The sequence below is a fragment of the Branchiostoma belcheri genome, unplaced genomic scaffold (genome assembly GCF_001625305.1).
Source record: "Branchiostoma belcheri isolate BF01 breed outbred unplaced genomic scaffold, Haploidv18h27 scaffold121, whole genome shotgun sequence".
In the NCBI taxonomy this organism is placed as follows: domain Eukaryota; kingdom Metazoa; phylum Chordata; class Leptocardii; order Amphioxiformes; family Branchiostomatidae; genus Branchiostoma; species Branchiostoma belcheri.
The window spans coordinates 506,107-525,957 of record NW_017802614.1 but is presented as its reverse complement, the minus strand read 5'-3'; the positions used below and the strand labels follow the sequence as shown (position 1 = coordinate 525,957).

General features: G+C 42.1%; 2 protein-coding genes across 3 annotated transcripts; one reads left to right on the top strand and one right to left on the bottom strand.

Moving 5' to 3' along the window:
• Nucleotides 1-5,465: 5,465 nt before the first annotated feature.
• LOC109463009 lies at nucleotides 5,466-6,439 on the bottom strand. Its single transcript, XM_019759657.1, has one exon. It carries the CDS (start codon nucleotides 6,281-6,283, stop codon nucleotides 5,501-5,503), a length of 783 nt encoding a protein of 260 aa, XP_019615216.1. The 5' UTR covers nucleotides 6,284-6,439; the 3' UTR covers nucleotides 5,466-5,500.
• A 3,109-nt stretch (nucleotides 6,440-9,548) lies between these two features.
• Nucleotides 9,549-19,574, top strand: LOC109463079 (leukocyte surface antigen CD53-like). Of its 2 annotated transcripts, none has more exons than XM_019759790.1 (11): nucleotides 9,549-9,777; nucleotides 12,560-12,798; nucleotides 14,636-14,740; nucleotides 15,233-15,281; nucleotides 15,594-15,646; nucleotides 16,282-16,362; nucleotides 16,900-16,971; nucleotides 17,352-17,546; nucleotides 17,763-17,849; nucleotides 18,305-18,407; nucleotides 18,574-19,574. In XM_019759790.1, the coding sequence occupies exons 2-11, from the start codon at nucleotides 12,742-12,744 to the stop codon at nucleotides 18,600-18,602; spliced, it is 831 nt and encodes a 276-aa protein (XP_019615349.1). In that variant the 5' UTR covers nucleotides 9,549-9,777; nucleotides 12,560-12,741; the 3' UTR covers nucleotides 18,603-19,574. The 2 variants fall into 2 exon arrangements, with proteins under 2 accessions (XP_019615349.1, XP_019615350.1); XM_019759791.1 differs by lacking the exon at nucleotides 9,549-9,777 and adding an exon at nucleotides 11,696-11,854.
• The last annotated feature ends 277 nt before the right edge of the window (nucleotides 19,575-19,851 follow it).

The window sequence follows — 19,851 nt, the reverse complement described above, 5'->3', positions numbered from 1 at the left end:
TGAGGATTAGTGCTTTATAGCACCGAAATTTCAGTTTATTGATTGGTCAGCAAACTTTGTCAACGGCCCTCGCATACTAGTAATCAGAACCCTGTGTATATTTTTGTAAAAGCTTGACAGAATCTGCAACAGAGGATAAAGAACACGAGGTATCTGTAAGTTATTTGTGCCACGTTTCAGCAAACTCTACCAGAAAACGTAATTATCCCTATTCCAGAGAGACCATATTTAATAACACTAATGTTGTATCGCGCATTTTAAATATAAACGCGCCCGGCCAGTACAACGCAATTCCCCACATGAAAGGATACAATAGTATGCAACACACGACCGTTTCATCCACTGATTTTATGAACAGCAAATAAAACGGAATTATGTCCACGGTACCATCATGGAAGGCACAACGTACTTTATGACAACAGATCTGTGTCTGCATGCGTCTTTATTTTTAAACAGCAGACAATAAAACTTGGATTCTCAGATTGGAGGGGATTAATGTTTGAATAGCTTACTCGTAAAAGTTTATATCTCCGTCCAAATAGATTTTCAGAACAATTCATCATTCTCCTGTTTAAATCGCTCATCAAGGAACACTAAATTACCACTAAATTACCAGTAAAATACCTAACTACCATGCAAAATGTACGCAGAAAAACCACTACTTATTCACCACTCCTTAAAATAACTGCGTCGTTTTCAAGTCCAAAATCACTGTGATTTCCTTGGACCGAATTTCAAACAGTCCCGTCTATCCCTTGTCTTTAACTATCAAGCAGTAGAGTAAGATTTATTGGGCAATCTCGCTGAGAAATATTCCTCGCCGCGCCTGGATGTGACCTGTGTTCAGCAGGTGCCCCGGGGAGTGCGGCTCCCGCTCCAAGCACGCCCGGCATTCTGCACTTCTGACCAACCGTACAGCACGTGGCTTTATTACAATCTGCTCGTTTACGCAGCATGTTATTGCAAGCTGTTCCCATAGCGTTTCAGATTCATTGCCATTCGGTCGGTCTCATTTCAATTACTATTTGTGCAACGTTATATGGACATGATCATCCTTCTATTAAAGCTACGTGAAATGTTTATGCAAAGAGCATCCTTGGTATGTGTATGGATATCAGCTTTAGTTTAAGTTACAACAAGTATCTCAGTAACAATCTATCATTTAGCTGAATATAAGCTGATATTAGATCACATTTCTAGATGAAAGTTTTTTGTTTGTTATCCAGTTGCAATATATAGCATGCCATTTTTAGTTGTGTAATTCTTTCCCGGATAAATGTTGCTACTTGAACGCCCATGTACGTATGAGGTACAGTACGTTGTATCTGATTACCATGTGGCATTGTCTTCTTCAAAAAAGTATGATCACAGCAACTGAGTTGGAGAAAGTCTCTAGCAAGGTGTGGGTGGGGGGTCTTTCTTACGGCGTGTCCATAATCTTGTTACTTTACGTGTGATATATATAGCAAGAATAGACTGTGTAAATGTAATAACGGTACCAGGGAACAAGAATCCAGCTGTTAACTTGAGACGTCCTTGCCATTGCATTTCAATACCTTCATCCTTCATATTTAGTCGTAGAGTGAAAAGATCCAGTCGAAATGTTGATACTAGTAACGTATGGTGCTGCAAACATCGCCTGTGCTTTTGTTGCGCCTTTGAAGTTTTGCAACAGATAACATCGGGCAACTTCCCGGCGCTAGGTGACGCCGTCTCAGTGAGTGGATATTTAGACGGGCACGAATTGATGTAACCATGATGTCACTAAACTGACAGAAGGTGAAAGGATTGAAGAAACACAAGTATTATAGTATTTAAGCTCAGCTCATGAATATTAGCCAGTCGCAACATAAATGTTGTCCTACATTGTAGCGTGGTTTTAATAGCGACTTCATTGTCAAATTAAAGCATGTTAGCCATTTACAGCACATTGGGTTTTCCCTTCAGAGAGCTTAATACTTATTTTAATTGCAAATTATAGTAATCTCCAATCAAAGGTTGTAAGAGTGTTGCACACGGGTTGGTCTTATTATAAAACGACAAGTTGACTTGTGGAATATAACACTTGAACTGATACATACGTTTCTTCAGAGCATTAGGTATTCCGTAAGTTTTCAGATGGTACCGGTGTACTTATTGGAAAATTCCAGCGACCCCGTGGAGCGTGTGGGGTATGACCAGCTGAGTAAGCCGGACCTCAGAGGGTCCCTGTACAGCATGCTAAACGCCGCCGCGATTCTTATTGGACTGGACGTTTAGAAGACCTTACATCGAGCTGACGATCAATAACAATCACTACCGGGGTGATAGGTCTGAGTATCAGCACCAGATTACTGCACGCAAGAGGGGTTAAGTATCAGTGGGCGTCCTAAGCCCCTCCTGACGTGTATTACCGCCCCAAATTACCGTGAATGGCAAGGGACAATAACTGACCCCATTTGAAATCTTTAAGTCCGCCATTTGTTATTACCCTTCGATCAAATGCCAAACCCTGTTATGAGCATTTTACGCGCGCCGTAAGGTAATTACAGACAGGATGGCTAATGCCTACCATACTGTTGTCCAATCCCGATCAATGTACCAATAACGGAGTGTAACCTACTTTTCATATACTGACGGTTTACGTCGACAAGCGGTTTAATGTAAGTAAAATGCCACCATGTTGTAAACACACGGTTCCCAATCAAAGGGCGATGATCCGAAAAAGGTATCGGTCCGATCCAATGTAGCCCGAATGGAGGGTTTGCTGACTTGATGATGAGGTTGAAATGGTTGCTGATTTAGACTGATTCAGCTGTTATGTGTTGGCTGTTAAAACTACTTGGTAACCTTGGCCGTGTGGAACTATGTGTTTGCCACATTGATCGCACGATTTGCCTCACTGGCTACCAATGCCGCCTGCCAATGTCAATTATGTAGTTGTCGACTGTGATCTTTCTTCGTTTCTTTTCTTCTTTTTTTTCTTTCCTGGCTGGCTAATGGGTTGGTGATTTGTTAATTACCTAGTCAGCTGGTTGTTAGTTGCCGGTTGGTTGGTTTCTTGCTTGCCTGCTTGCCTGCTTGCTTGCTTGGATGGTTGCTTGGATTATTGGTTACTTGCTTGGATGGTTGCTTGGGTTGTTATTGTTGGTTGTTGGTTGGTTGGTTGGTTGGTTGGTTGGTTGCTTGCTTGCTTGCTTGCTTGATTGGCTGGTTGGTTGTTTCCTTGTCTTCTTGCTTGCTTGGATGGTTGCTTGGGTTGGTTGTTCGTTGGTTGCTTGGATGGTTGCGTGCTTGGTTGTTTGCTTGCTTGATAGCTTGAAACTCTGTGTTGATACTTAATAGTTAAGACAAAACTGATGGTAAATAACGAGTCATTTGTCGTCTTTACGTAAAGCTTTACGTACATTCTTCTTCTTCTTCTTTTCGTCTTGGCAGACGTCGTTCTGCTCAACGTCGATGGGCTCGTCCGTGTACATAACGATGCTGAAATATTATCCCAGACGTGGTAATGATTTATTGAGACATAAGACATATAGGTATATTATACACATATACACGTTAGAAATCTAGTTTGCATCAAAACTAAACACAAAGTTGTTCATTCTGACCATGGCAATGATACTACCCTGAGTTTGGCACTGAGCTCGCAAGCCCACTCACGGGCGCGGGCTTTGATTTGGCCAAAGCTTTCCAGATTGAGGGACTTAAGTTGATGGAGTTCATGACATCTTAATGCACGAGGATGGGCGATAGGTCTAAGAAAGTAAGTAAGTAAGTTACACATAGAGTGCTTCTAGTCCAGCGCCTGTGGGTCTATACCCATCTCCATCCTTTGTTACATGAACAAATTTACGGAGGCAGTAGTGTAGCAAGAGCCTCAAAGGCACTTACTTCAGAACCACCTCATTCCAGTCGGCAGTTTGGATTTAAACCTAAGTACAGCCCAGCAGATATACTGACCACCATGCCTCGGCAGTGGTCCAATGCTCCCAACAAAGCCCGTGAATTGCACCTTACGGGCGCTTTTGAGAAGTAGCAGCATGATGGGATCAAAACTCATCAGCAATGGGGTCTGTGGCAAGACACTGTCATGAATTTTCAGCTACCTCTTCAACCTATCATTGTGATAGCTGATGGGAATATGAATGAAGATGCCACAGAAAGAAAGTACAGGTTCCTGTTTCACTTTTTATTTCCTGGGTTAAAGCGGCTACAGACGGTGTGCTCTGTGAGGGAGTCCGGGAGGAAAGAGGTAAATCAACATCTTGCTGAAAGCTACATTATGGTAAAGAGCTAACCTGTTACAAGAACAGGGGCTACTGTGCTATTTTGGTTCAATATACGACATGGGTAGGTGTGAATATTGTACGGTGCATGCTTATTATGACGTCATTTGTATCATTAACGAGGAACACGAGCGAGGAAACCGCTATGAGTTTTAGATATCCATATAATCAAGACATTATCAAAACATTATTCCTTAGTTTGACGGACAAAGTCATCAGATACGTAAAAAAGGTCTAACACATTGCACATGCAAGTGGTCGACGAACTTTGTTGTACATGAGATTTAGCGGCAGTGCTAGAATGCGTTGCACCACCATTACATGGACTATGCCTGGCGGTATATTGCCTGTTGAGCACACGTCTAGCTCTATATTCCACTAATCCTAGTGGCGCCCACATGCAGCACTGTAAAACATCAGCACCATCTTTTAACGCTAACAGTACTGACGGGACCGACCGAGAGCAGTCAGCACCGCTGACAAGAACGGACAATCTACAGGCAGATCTTTCGTTGGGTGCAGTTAGAGTTAAGACAGTATCAGACTGGCAAGACAGTATCAAATTGCCAGGGCAGTACCCATTTGCCATCCAAGCCAATCTTTGTGCGGCTACAAGACAGTATCCATTTGGCTGGCGTAAAAGATACCAGTACAAAAAAGAAAGCACTATAAAAATGCGTTAGATACGTCAAAAATAAGCCGTAGCATGACCCTTTGTCTGGAGAGTAATGCTGGCAATTTAGCTAGGACGGAGGGAAAGAGCAGGGCATTCGTATTTATGAATCTGGTTTTCTTTTGACACATGAATAAGAGTAATTTCGATTGAAAACACACTGTTAACATCCGTTACACCTGTTTTGAGTTAAAAGGAAAACAAATTTGGAAAAGTCTTATAACCAGACTTAAACGTTGATTGAAAATGCCCCAACAGCAAGCCATGGTCAACAAGTGGAAAATATAAAAAAAAAACATCGATATGGATCTGAAGAAAAAGATGTGTTAGTTATAACATATGTTTGCTCAAAAACGCTGAGAATTGATAACAGTGGCAAGCCTGATGCAGTCTAACACTAACCTCGCACCACATGCAAGGGTGATGCCTTCTGCATTCAAAGCATAGCAATGCACAACAAATATGATCTCTACCGACAACGTGAGGAAAATCCATACAGATCTGAAATGTCAGCAGTCCGCCGGAAATGTTTGATAGAACCGCGTGGTGGAGCGTCCTTCTAGAATAGGCTGGCTTTGTGCTGGAATCCACTGAGATCAATCCCAAGAGGTAGGTGTGACTTCCTGGGCGTTCTGACCAGCTTTCTTCTGGGGAAAAGAGTGTCGAGGGGCACGGGGGAGGGTGGATGTTTCAGGTAGCCGCGCTGTTGGTTCAGATCCGTCGGCTTGGGCAGGTATCTGAGGTTCGGACAAGAATTCGATAGGATCTTATCAAAGTTCGCGAACCTGCTTTTATATCCATCGAACTGGTGTCCTGCTGGCCCACATGAAGGATCTAACACGATCACTGGGGCCCGTATCGTTTCACCGTCTCTGTTCTCAAGCAGCGCCGTTATTCCGCATAACATTATAAAGATGCCCCCGCCGATTAGGAGAGGTCCGACCAGCCTAAATTGGGGAGGATAATTTATTCCTCGTAGAAGGTATTCATCGTACACGTTATCTGGATAACCTGCTTGGAGGAGCGCGTCTTGTATTCCGCGAATCTGATTGAAATCCGTTGATTCCAGCGTCTTTTGTGTGATGTTGTTTATCATGAGAAATTCAACTTCAAGGAAGTCATAGCTGACCATAGACATCACTGTCCCAGCTCCGAACACGAACAGCCCCAACAGTATCCAAGCCGTGGGTAGGGAACAGATCTTCACTGTACCTTGGTGAATGATAACTGTCCTCGGTCGTCTTTGTTTTCTCCGCCTGGCCCGTGCACGTGCCTCGCGAAGCTTCCGTCGCCTCTCCCTCGCCAGGCGTGTCCCCGCTAGAGCACCGCGGGCTGCGAACATCCTGCCGAACCGCTCTGGATCTTTCTGCAATTTGCATCGTCCGACACACGGCTATTGCGCGTCTCTAAGGGAATAGCAACGTGGGAGAACTCATTCGCTTCTGCCTCGCATACGTCTCAGTTGGCAGGATCGCGCTGATAAGCGTGAAACCCACTTTAATTCTTGAATGATTGGTTCATCTGTATTAGGAGACATTAAGGCTGACACGTTTCTGACACGCATCCTCTTTGGACAAGACAGCATTATCCATCACCACACGTCCCTGAATAAACAACACATGACTTACACGCGTTAGCTCTTTATCTTTCCTGACATCTGCGGAGCAAGGTACAGGTTAAAATCAAGGCGCACTAGGCTGATTCAAAATTAACTATCAAGGGACACTTGAATTCACAAGGCTATCAAAGTTAATGGCTTGGGGACAAATCAAGTCAAGGAGGAGATTAACTTAATGAGATTGCAAAATTACGTGGGCGTCACACAGCAGGAAAATAGCTCACCCAACGAGTCTGCGAGCTGTAAAGCACATCCCGGCAGCAGCCCGGCCGGTGTCCCTGCGATCACTGCGCGATGTGTAGGAATCGGCCGATGTTCGCAGCGCTACTGGGCACCGTGTCCCATCCGACGTGGCAGGTTAGATTTTCAGGCGGAATACTATACATGTATACACCGGACTCTCTGTCGATTTTGGAATTCGGTGACCTTCAAGCGATCAACAGTTCTGCCGAAGGTCGATGGCAGTGTGACGCCGACTTAATGTAGGTTTTTCCAAGGCATTATTTAGAAATCATGACGAAGGAGTTGTGTAATGCGTATCCACGCACATGACCTTCCTTCTTGATAACCAAGTAGGTAGGTCAGCAGGGTACTGTACATTACATTGATATCAGCGAAGCAGGAATTCAACGTTCTTTCGGAAAACTTTTGAACCGATATTATGTAAGATTTTTGCGAATATGAACTGGAAATATAAATAATTGAAATTTTCTCATCTACACTGTCATTTTCAATAACTTTCAACATATTAGCGTCGCTATTTCGCTTTTCCGGCGACTCAGCACAGCGCGAGAATAAGTTGCGCCAGGCCCGCTGTATTTTTAGGAGGCTCCAAAAAAGAATGTTAACAAACAACATGGCCGCAATCCACGCTAGCACCGAGGAGTTGGTAGTTTTACAACACGTTTTTGCGGCGCAACGACGTTGATCCCCAAATATCACTAAGAACCCAGGTAGGCTTATAGATCAAGAAAATGTGTAAAACAGCAATGTTTAAAATATTGAAAATATTACGTACTATCACTTTAAATGTTCCCCTATTGACAATTTGATTAATGGGGCGTATTACAGACTGACGGGTTGTATTAATGGACAATTGATGACCTGCGGTTTTTAAGAAGTCTATTTACACACAAAAACGACCACTGACGCGCCGATGACGTCACGTGATGCCACCTGACGCAGAGAAAAGATGACATATTTGGGGCGCGCTGGATGACAAATTTCTTAGCGGTGCCGGGGACTTCTTTTTCAGTACGTTGCTAACATCTATAGATTTTATAATCTTTTATTGATTGGCCAGGGGCAATTTGACAATTAGTAAATCAGGTAGATATTAGAAACCTAATGCCGATGATGATTAGAACCCTTCGGGCATACCCATTGGCCATTCGGCAGCCAGTCAGCATGTAACTCTGTACTCTGACACAGTCTTATTCCCGTAAACCAAACATTGGTCTGCACTGATGTATTCTATTGGACGAATCGGTATCCACATCACGACGTTAACACCTTTAGGTGCGGTTCTACTTCATTCCGCTGAGTAATAGCGGCGTTTTTGTACCGCAGCGAGTTGAATAAGAACCCACACGGCCTACATGGATGCCACACTCTGGACACACCAAAATTGGACGAAAAAAAAGCAAAAAAGAGATCTAATTTCTAATTCTAACTGATGACAAATAAGTTGAACACACAGTACATGGTATAGTGCTTGTGAACAATACATCATTTATCGTGGGTCTTTCATCAGGTAAGTCGTCTTCAAATTTTAGAAATTATGCATATTTTTCCTTTATTTGCACTCGCATCACTTTTTGTTTGTTCAAAGGATGTCATCCATGAATTATTACGGAATTATTTATGTAATGAGGACGGTTAATCCCAAAATCTATATACAATAGATACATGTAAGTTACATAGTCCTGGAACTCTAGTTTGATTGCCCCCGAGGTCACGGCACTGAATTCCCGACGAGGCGAAGTGGAGCGGAAACCCTTTAGGCCGGCCGGCAAACTTTATGCAAATTGTGTTGTCCTTTGAAAATAGAGACCTCGGAAATGAATGGCGGTGACTGTTCACGGTCCAGTGGTTTGGGGCAAGAAGGGAGTTCGCTGCTCAAAGGTTGGCCAGCGCTATGTCTGGGTTACTAACAGTGGAAAACTGACCCTTACTTCCCCATCACCTACGCTGTAGGGAAAGCGACCCGGTAGAGTGAAGTTTTGTTATGATAGAATTTGTATGCTTGAGATATCTCAAGAACTAGATCGTGTATCTGTATGAATATTTGTGCGTGATCAAGGGCAGAAAGTATTCAATTGGGGCTTTGAGCACTGAGCTGTTGTATTTTTTTTAGAATTTGGAGTTTGATTATTTGTCATTGCCGTCTCCACAACTGTTTTGTGTCTAATCTATATTATATAGTTATATTATATCTATATCTATGTTATAAATTTGCTTGATAACGTAATTCACATAAGTCATTCGCGTAAAATGATAATATTCCATACTATGAAGTACGTATGTAATATGTTGAATAGGTTTAACCTTTGTGATAGGTAGGCGTCATATGCCGAATTATGATCTCATGTGCATGCCTTGTTAGAAACCTCTGCTGTTTCGTCATGTTAGGGGGGGGGATCTTAAAAAAGCTAATTGAAATAGGCACGGTTTTTGGAATTCAAATATTCTCATATAACATATTGCTTGATTCTTCAAGCATTAGAATGTTTGCAAAAACTGGAATGATAGAAAGGTTGTACACATCAAAAATGTGCTTTGACAGATCATTTTACATTACTCATTTCTAGTATTGGCTGTATGTGAAGTCATTTAATCGTGCTATTGGACTGTCGTGAGAAAATGTGAATTGAATTTAACCTCTTTTTTAAGCCTGCTACAAACCGAACACAGCAGTCTGTCTTGAAGCCGCCCTCGCGTGTACCTGCATATTAATTGACGCAGAAAACAAAGCTAAGCCACACAAAGTCTCTCCCGGGGTTCGCAGCTGACAAGAAGGCTAAACACAGTCACAACCCACTGCGCAGAGGCGGTCCTCATTTTCTTCCTCAAAATGGCGGCACTCTGTGGGACTAGTTGGTAAAGGTTACGGGAACTGTGGACGTGGACAGATTTCTAGTGACAGGGTACTTTCGTTTTCACGTAGGAGCGAGCACAGCAGGGGGGATCCGTGTTTTCTACTCTTGTATCTCCACAAGGTAAGAGGGGTCTTCTCAAATGTCTTCTTGATTAACTCCTGGGTACATAAAAGCAGGTAATTACAGCTTTGTTGGAACAGTAACATTGAGAAGTAGTTCTCACGTCCTTGATGAGGTAAAGATGGTCACAGTCAGCCCGAGCGACGCAAGGAAGTGTCTCATACTATTATAAGATAGTTTTGGTCGGCGTAACCGCTTGTTAATTCTGCTCAATGACCTCCGCAAAATATAGATTTTACTAATGTTTGCGTGATAATGTGTGGTTAGGTTGTGTGTTTTTGGTGTGATATAGTGTAGGCATCGTTGTGTATGTGACGTTATGTGTGGGTAGCCTAGGTGTAAGTGTACGTAGAGTGTGTGTGGTGTGTGAAAGTGGGTGGCATGTGTGTAGTGTATATGCTTGTGTACGTGTGTAGCTTACGGACTTATGTGTGGATTTGTCTGATATATGTTGGTTTGAGGTAGGGGCTGACATAATGAATAACCCTTCTGTACAATCCCTAAAAGGGTTATTAATGGGCGCAAACAGGTTTAGCGGACACAATGAGGTTAAAGAGAGACCTCCTTGCTGGAAATAATCCTCCGTGAGAAAGTGTACGTGTAACTGTTACAGAAATGCTAAATATCCCTACAATAGACTAGAGGCTTGTTGTAGGAATGAATATATGAAGAGTCGTTGCTGTATCTGATGCATTGGTAGCATGAGATGAGACGCAGCTTTACAAAAGCCATAGTGATTATCGTGAGAATCTTACTTTCTCCTTTAACGTAACGAGATCAGCAGCCTATCGTACAGCTGGACCCCATCGCGCTGCACGTATGTAATGGTGGTGCCAGGTCACGGCACTGGAATTCAGCCGCCAGCAAGTTGACAAAATGCCTGAAAAATACAGCAGTAGCGCAGGGTCAAAATGTTTCCTGACAACAAAGTAGCTCAGCAAGACATGCTCTCCGTTTTCACAGATCTGTGCTTTGGCCAAAATTCATTTTCATAGCCAGGACATTCTGCTGGAAAAAAAAATTAAAAATGGCTTTCTTTCAGAATGTGTAGGTGTGTACTAGTCATATGATTTTCGTTTGTAATAATAGCGTATGTAACATTAGTAACGATGAATACGTTAACGTTATCCTGAATAAGGACGTAATTTGCATAGTTTATTATACAATGTTCGTGTAATGACTCTAATCTATAAACTGTCACATGCGTAAATTCTGTCACGATGGATAATGTAAGATTCAACTTATGCAAATTAGGGCGTATATGAGTAGAAATTCGTCATTTTTAAGATTTTAGCTTGTAAAGGATGGCCTCTGTACAATTTAATCAGACTACTACAACCAGCTTTAGCTGTTTTTTTTTAAGAAATTAAGCAAACAACACCATCAATCGAAAGAGGCATGGGTTCGCATGGCTTTAATTTGTTTTGTCTCTTGGTTTCATAATTACCTTTCTACTGTGAAAGGCACCGGCGCTTTAAGATGTGGTAAAGATGTGGTAGAGTAGGGTTTCAGGTTGAAAGGGCCAGGTAGAATGTGAAGAAATTAAATTTGACCGTGGCCAAAAATTAGTCTTTCCTTGGTGCATTGAAACATAACATGTAAATATACCAAGAACGCTTTCATATCAAAAGGGCATTGAACTTTGAGTCAGCAATGATGATAGGACTGTTTATTCATATCGCTTTAATAATTCATAATGTTGTATTTATCTTCTCCATAAACGTAATGAATGCCAGAATTCCGACGTACCTATTACATGTATCACTACTGAGGAACATTTACCCCTGGGAGAAGCGGATGCTGCATAATTCATGACACGGCCCGATGTAAATAATTGCAACCTTCCGTGTCCGAAAGGTTGATTGATGTTTTGAGGTATGCACCTTGGTAGGCCCGGAGTGTTTGCCGCGGTTGTTAGGCGAGTCTTACACGAAAGGGCACGGACTATCGAATGTCAGGTTCACGAGACAGATAGTGTGTTTTAGGACCATAATATTTGAGTCTTGCAGTTGGCTACTCTGTGTCGTTGCTGCTTATTCGCTCTGCTCATAAAAGGGCCACAGTTGTAAAAATTCAGGTAAGACCAGCTCAATAATATCTATTTTTTCGTCAGAGGAAACGTCGAGGTAATCCTACCATAATTGCGTATGTGCGTGGACAGAAAAAAAGAACGATTTTTGTGATTGATTTGTGTACATTATTTAGAATTTATAGTCCCGTGGATGCCCATTTGGTTCGCTTGATATTTGAATAGATGGAAAAGATAGAAATAGATGGGCCGTGAGTATGTGCCTGTATGCATGGTTGGCGTCAGGAGATGATAGATAAAGAGGTTGAGCCCCGAGGCGTTTTAAAAATTTCTTTCTATACAGCTGCTTCAATAATTTTCCATCATCTTCTGAAACGTCATAACAGATTCCCATCTGACGCATCTGAGTGACGCATCTGAGTTCGAACCTTTTGTCGCCTCTGAAAGAGTCAATTGATAAGCAGAAGAGTTCTATTTCTTCAAAAGATGGTTTAAATGTTCGTGAAAAGAAATCAAAATTTGTCAACATCATCTTAGTTCAAGTTCATAGCGGGAGGTAGCCGCCTCCCCCGCACCTCCCTAAACATCAAACACTTCTCGGAAGTCTCTTTCAAAGCACGTGAAGGGTCTGTATTGATTACCTCACGTTTGTGTAACCTTACGTGCCGTGCCGACAGTAGACAGGGTCATTCAACGGTTTCACAAGTATTGGATGTCGCCTTGGTTTATTTACATTACTCTTGGTTTCCATAGATTCGCGAAAGTGATATAGGGTTGGACCAGCGGAGGGTGGTACTGACGCAACCCGACCCACATTCGCACGGGCGTCCTGCGGCTGACGACAGGAACTTCCTTGTGAACCAAGAAAACTTCCTTGTGAATCGGATCGAGACACTGAACTTCAGCAGCCCAGAGTTACTGCTGTTGGAGCTACGATGGCGGGGAACTCGTGTATCAAGTGCTGGTTCATCTTCGTCAACTCCCTCTTCCTGGTGAGTGGCCTCATTCTTCGATCTTACTCGATGGCATTTTCCTGTTTGCAAAGACAGGCCATACTTTTTCAAAGGTTTCCACAGACATAGAAGGCTCTAGACACGTATTTTAGACCAGGAGGTGGAAAAGTGTACGTGTATTCCGTACGTAATTAGGTCTTTCTGACCAAGTGTTTCACCTTGACCATCGTTGTAAAACGAGACAAACGTGTGTTACGCTCTAGAGGTTGGCAACAATCCGTGTCAATGGCTTTATTTCAATCTTCTTGACAAGACGACTGAGTGGCATGTTTTTCCCTTCCTGGGCTACATGAACAAGACCAATATTCCATCACCTTCTGTTAACATGGTCTAAAAAGGGGAAGGAAATTTTCCCGACCAGCCTCGTAACCCCTGCTTCTCCTATTGGATCAGTTAGTCCTCACTGGGCCATGTTGATTTGATTATATGGATGACATCCTCCGGGAGCCCCAAAACTGATGCGCGCGTGCGAATAAAAAAAAAGTTTTGCCAAAAAAAAAAGTTTTTTTCATTATGAAATCTACGTGGTCATGAGGGTTGAGCAAATGGCACAGAATATGGTTTGGCGAATAATGTAGTCTTCAAGTTCATTTCTTTACAATTTCGTCTTTATTCGTTTGATTTTGGCATTCTACGACATTGGTATAATTTTTATTAATTTTTTTTGTAACTTATGGTATATTTTTGCTCATTTTGCAACTGTTTTGTACGATTTACAGTATGGTTGAAAACTTTTTTTTTTTTTTGGAAACGGCCGAAAATTCATGCGCGCGCGGATGTCATCCATATAATCAAATCAACATGGCCCTACTGAGAAATTGGGCTGGTCTCAATCATGATGTTTCTGACTCAGGGAGAAGAGTTGCTGTTACAGTTCTATACCTCTAGCTCTATGCCTAGAACTTAGTAGAAGTGGCCAAAAATAATTGGCCTTGCATTGAGCGACACCGTTAAAAAAAACATTGAACATGTGCCGTGTATGGGAAACCTCACGCGTCAAACTTGAAACGTTGGAGTACCCGACACACTTTGCCTTTGAAAAGATAAGCTTTGACCCAGAATGCTCGGCCGAATTCTAAGGGACGTCACAGACTCATGTTTATGCCCAAATCTTCTGTTCATTTCGTAATTCTCCGATAACCATGGCTTGTTTATCAATTATACATATTGAAAACCACAAATTGTCTGTCGGTATTAACAGAATAATTATTTGTAATACCTTGAATCACGCACGAAGTGACCGTCAGAAACAAACTGAAACACATAGAAAAGAACAGTCGTGTGCCAAGTCGCGGTTACAATGTTGTTTATTACAGTGGTTTTGGAAAAGTTACTATACATGTAATAAGAACATTTGTGTTCATCTTCCTTGTGCGAATGTAGAGCACTAGTATCACACATGTTGATCAGCCACTTTGATCAGTCATTTGGTGTGGAGTACTGGTGTTTATGCTGTACCCTCATGTAATGACCCTCTTGACAATTACAACAAAACAAAACCTTCAAGAGCTAACATGGAGAAGTTTTAAATGGATGACTTCGCTTTTCCACTTCCAATACTGGTAGGAAAACAACGTCTGGTCACGCACACTTGCGTGATGAATTTCACCACTTCTGGCGTCATACGAGAATGGCAAGGCCACGACAAAAGAAAAACAGACAGCCAGCAAACACTTCATGACATTTCTACCCACCCCTGGTGTCACATCTACTAACGTACACGTGGTTTTGTGACAATGTTTCCGTCTTGATATCTAAGACGAAGTTACGAGGTCACAATGTTCAAGTTGTACAATGTTCTGTATATCCCCATCAGGCTATCGGCGTCGCTGTGCTGGGAATAGGGATCTGGATGCTGGTGGACAAGACGACTTCCGTCCCGGGATTGGACACCATTATCGGCTACTTCAGGGCAAATGCCGTGCGTAAAACTGTTTTGCTATAGTTATCCCTGACCTTCATGTACTTTTAATGGCGAGGTCATAAACGACGTGGAGGCTTTCATCAATTCCTGGCATTTACCAAAAGGCAACCATGCCAAAGCCCATACGTATTTATATAAATACTTTTGTTACATCAATTCTATAAAAGATTAATCCAGCAGTGAATGTAGAGAAAGTAACGGTTTGAAAAATAATGGATTGTTATGTGTCTGACCGCCTGTCTGTAGAACTTGTTCTATGGAGGGTACAAGGGCTTTTACTAATGTCACTTGCCAGGCGTAAGGCGACCGATGCATGATATGATCCGAACAAAATACTTGTCATCCATTGCAAAATTAGTCTGCTCTTTGACCGTGTTTCGTCCTAGGGATGTCTGTTTTGCTGTTGTCGTTGAAGTATCAGCAAGTCTCGATCTGTCCTATCTGGCAATATCGAAACACTGACTTGTTCATGTCATGAATTTTCCCCAGATCCTGACGTACATCTCCATGGCACTGGGCGGGCTCATGTTTCTGGTCGGTAAGTGCGAGTCATTCCCTCTCATCGGTTTGTAAAGTAGGATTTCTGTGAAGATGCTGAAACCTGGACCAACATCAAAGGTCATGAAAAATTTGTTGACTAACGGAAGCATAAATACGTAACTGCAGAAACGATATCTAACCAACGTTTGCTGAATGCGCCTTTCTGCCTTTTCTGTTGCAAGTGTGCTCGTGACATGAAACATGTATGTACCAAATGCGTCATGTTTTTGCCCCAGGGCCCTTTCAAAACCGTGTCGATACGTGTTCCCTGCTGATAAAATAACAAATAAACTGAATGTTTTCCATGCAGGTCTGATTGGCACCATCGGTGGATGTAAGGACAGCACGTGCCTTCTCAAACTGGTTAGTGTCTCGACATGTCCATCCTACAGTAATAGGTATTTAAACACACGCTATAGGTTCCAGTGAGGTAGGAGTGTTTGGATGTGTTAATCAACTCAAACAGCGTCGCCATTATGGTCCGTGACTTCACCAGGTTATACTGGTTGCAAAGCATCTTGAACTCGCTAGGTTTACTTAACAGGTTTCAACAGTGACTGGTACAGCTTAAACTTGAAGATATCGTTTTGGGTAGATTTGTTTCATTGAAATGTGCATCATTTCCTTGCAGAATACAGCGGTATGCGCACAATATACAGCGTATATGCTTGAATTATTGCGTTATGCGGCGCTGGGTTGATGACGTAAAGGTTCCGGTTGGTTTCGGGAGGTTTCAGTTTCAGTCTGCCCGGGGCTAGGATGTTCCAGTCCAAAAGTTCCCAAATTAGATTTTGAGTTGTTTTTCCATGAGAGAGTGCGGTACCAAAGAAGATTAAGTGAAGAAAAAACTCTTGACTGATGTTCTCAGTCGATCTTAGTGACGATTAATTCATCATACATGTACATGCAACACTAACTAGTGAAACACTAACTAGTGCAGCGCTAACTAGTGCACCATGTGTTCTTTAACTTTGAACTTCTTCTTGTTTCCCTCCTAGTTCTTGTCGATTGCCATCCTGCTGTTCCTCGTCCAGATCGCCATTGTTGTCATCCTAGCGGTGCCCCAGATCCTGACACTGGTGAGTACACATGGTATAACTTGTCAACTGTGTACGGCTAATGACATATTGTCCACTGAGATACAGGAAAGTTCAAGGACATGTCTAGATCTACCTGTGCATCAGAAAATAGAAACTGAATGTTGGAAAATGTAAGCAATGATGCACAAAGGGACATCTATTTTAAACCTGTGCACTGAACGCTGTATTATGTTTTGGTAACGGTAACCGGCTGTTTGGTTTGTACATTCATCCGATTTCTGTCTTCTTTGTACGTTGAGACAAAGCATTCCGATATATGATCCGGTGCTAAACGAACTGATCTCCTTGTTCCATGCAATCTTTTGTGTTGTGTAGTATGTGAGTATCCCCTCCGTTCCTCTTTCAAAGGCTATCCAACAAGCTTGGTCGCAGTTCTTTCTCCGATTTTACCCTCGACATGATCCCACATCTCATTAAATGTACATGTCAATCACATTGATACTTTAGGACCTAAACTTGTGCGATGTTTTAAAAAAATCGTTGGCTCATTGCTGTGTTAATTATCTCTCTCGACAGCTGCTCCCCTACTTCAAGGTGGGTTGGCATACGCCAGCAAACGAAGTGACGAGAGATCTCATCCAAAATCAGGCAAGAGCCTTTCATTTTTACATTGAGTTAAACATTTCTATCAGTTCACATAGATACTTATATGTATGATTGATTGATTGATTCCTTATGTAAACACCCATTTGTGAGCAGGATTAAAAAAAAAAACATTACAACGTTGATTTTTGTTGGGACCCGTTCTAGTCCCAGTTCATGTTTAGTTCAAAGATTTGAAGACACGGTTCACGGTTTTAGTTTTGCCAAAGATGTTGTTTTTTGTTTCAACTATTCCAATGGATTTAACTTATTAGACCATCAAATGTCCCTCATCCTTATTGTACTTACCATTGAAGAAAGGTTACAAGAAGTAGGAATGATCATATTGGCAGCTAAGATTCGAGACGTCGTTTTGTTTTACACAGCTGCAATGCTGTGGATTCGACGGTGCCAGCGAGTACGGACAGACGATTCCTAATTCCTGCCTCAACATCACGGTCACTGTTGCCACAACCGCCATCCCTGTAGGGCTTGCCACAACCCCTGGTACAGGCACACCTGCCTCTACACCCATCCTCATTGTGGCGCCAACAACCGACCAACCCTCTAATGTATACCCTGTAAGTGAATCTGTAACGGTCTTATGAGACTATATATCCTTTCCTCACATATCAATATTCTTACATATTTCAAATAGGCCAATTGATTCGACTTTTCATGGAGAAACTTGTGTGTATGAGAACTATGATTATTCTAATCTCTCCAGATACGTAGACGGACGACAGTGCAACACACATGATGAAACAGGTTTTGTTCTATGTGCTCCTTTTTTTTAGGATGGATGCTACAGCAAACTGAGCGCCTGGTTCCACTCCATCGCCATGTACTTCTACATAGCGGCGGGAGTCCTGCTCGCGCTAGAGGTACGTTTGAAAGGTTGTGAGAGTGTTAGTGTTTGTTGGAGTAACGTTAGTAAAGAGGGAGAAGCATCAATTCATCGCGGGACAGGAGAGAAGAATGAAATCTAAACTAAGCTGAGAGAAGGAACGTTGACGTTTTGAAGGGTATGTAGGAGGGATGACAGGCTGCAGAGAAAATAAGTTGCAAGAGAGAAGTGCGTACCGAATTGCTGAGATGCGGTGAAAATTGAGGGGCAGAATGATGTGCACTTTGAAATGTTTCAAGTATCTTTTTGGTTGATTCCTTCAGCCTTGTTGCACCTAACAGCCCGGTCTTCAATACGCAGTCCGGTCTTACGCAGCTTATACGCGCTGTACAAAACGCATGTGCTACGCCTAAAGGCGGTTTACCGGTTATGCGAAACAAACAAATCTGTAGTACGAATACAAAATGCTTGAATGTAATTTCCCCTTTGTAGCTGTGGCAGATGATCTCCGTCTGCTGCCTGAACAGCGCCATTAACAACGAGCGGAAGGTGGGCGACACTCCCATGCAGATGTACCCGCCCTCAGGCCGCAACAGTAAGTAGTGGATTGAAGATTCACTAGGGTTACAATTAAATTCCTTGACTTGTGTCTTGAATTGCTGTCCTGTCATAGCGTTTAGATTAAGCATCTTTGATTGTCTGATGTCATGAATGCGAGCACTTCTGATTACTAGTATTGACATTGCTTGCTCACATTTCAGGACCAAATTATAACCGACCGATGTATTAGACAGCTACCAGCAACAGCACCCAGAACGTCATTCCTGATGATAAGAAGGACACCATAGAACGCCGTGCTGGTGATGTTGCTGAAAGTGTTTAACTGTTTATTTATCATGAGACACACACGGCCCGCCTTTAACAGTGTAAAATACGAAAGTGAAAGAGCGCTAGCTTCAAGATTATTCAGTCGGCAACGGAATAATTTTCCTCTGTTGAGAGGTAATGGCAAACGTGTATTAATGGGTTGGTAAAGTGAAACAGGGTACATAAACCACCATCATCAAATGATCATAGAAAAGTTGCAAAGAAGTTAACCAGTCACTCACGTTTTCTATGTACAAACACCAGCGCGGTACCTAATACTCCAGGTAAAGATGACTTGTGTAGTATATACCTGATTGATGTTGCATAAAAGACTTCTTCCCAAGAGAGAAGAGAATACAGACTTTGTGACTGCCGATGCATTATATGCTTGTCATGCTGTAAAGCGTTCCTATTTTGAAGTTTAGCTTGTAGGTGATTGATTTAAGAAAGCTGCGCCTTGATTATGAAGATGCGAAAGAACATTATATAGTGATGTTTCCTTTGAATTAAATAACTTCGCTAGATCTACATCTATCGTCTGTACATATTCATAAAAAAAATATTCTATAAGCACAAATGTATATAAGAGGCATTTAAGTACTAGTATATCGACGTTTTATTTGTTGCGGAAATACAGTTCTTGTGTGTGTCGCCACTTTGAGCTGGCGCTTTTGTAGAATACTATCTGGAGTTCCAGCTGTAACCAAGTTGTTTTATGGTTCTTGGAACCATCCTACTGTGACAGGTACAATTGTGTATGACCATAATTATATAATATCTTGTCACATTGATATACATCACTGGTGCCCTGTGATTGTTATATAGTTGCTACATTTTGCCATGTGAAGCTTGCGCATGAATATGTCTTGTGTTCAAATACATGGATTGAATGCAATAACATCGTCATTACCATTTATGTGTTGTAACCATTCATGAGATAGCTTTTCTTTAAAAATTTATAATTAAGCTTTGACAGTTGAGAAATATCATCATTGGTTCTGGGATACTAGGGTTCATAAGTACATGTAACAATGATATAAATCAGGTAAATCAAATGTTTTCAATTTAAAACTGTGGCTTTCTCAAAGAAATAGTTCTACTGTGATGAATCAACATTTTAGACATAACAGGCCGTCTGAGAACAGACCGTCTCAGTACAAATTTAACATTGA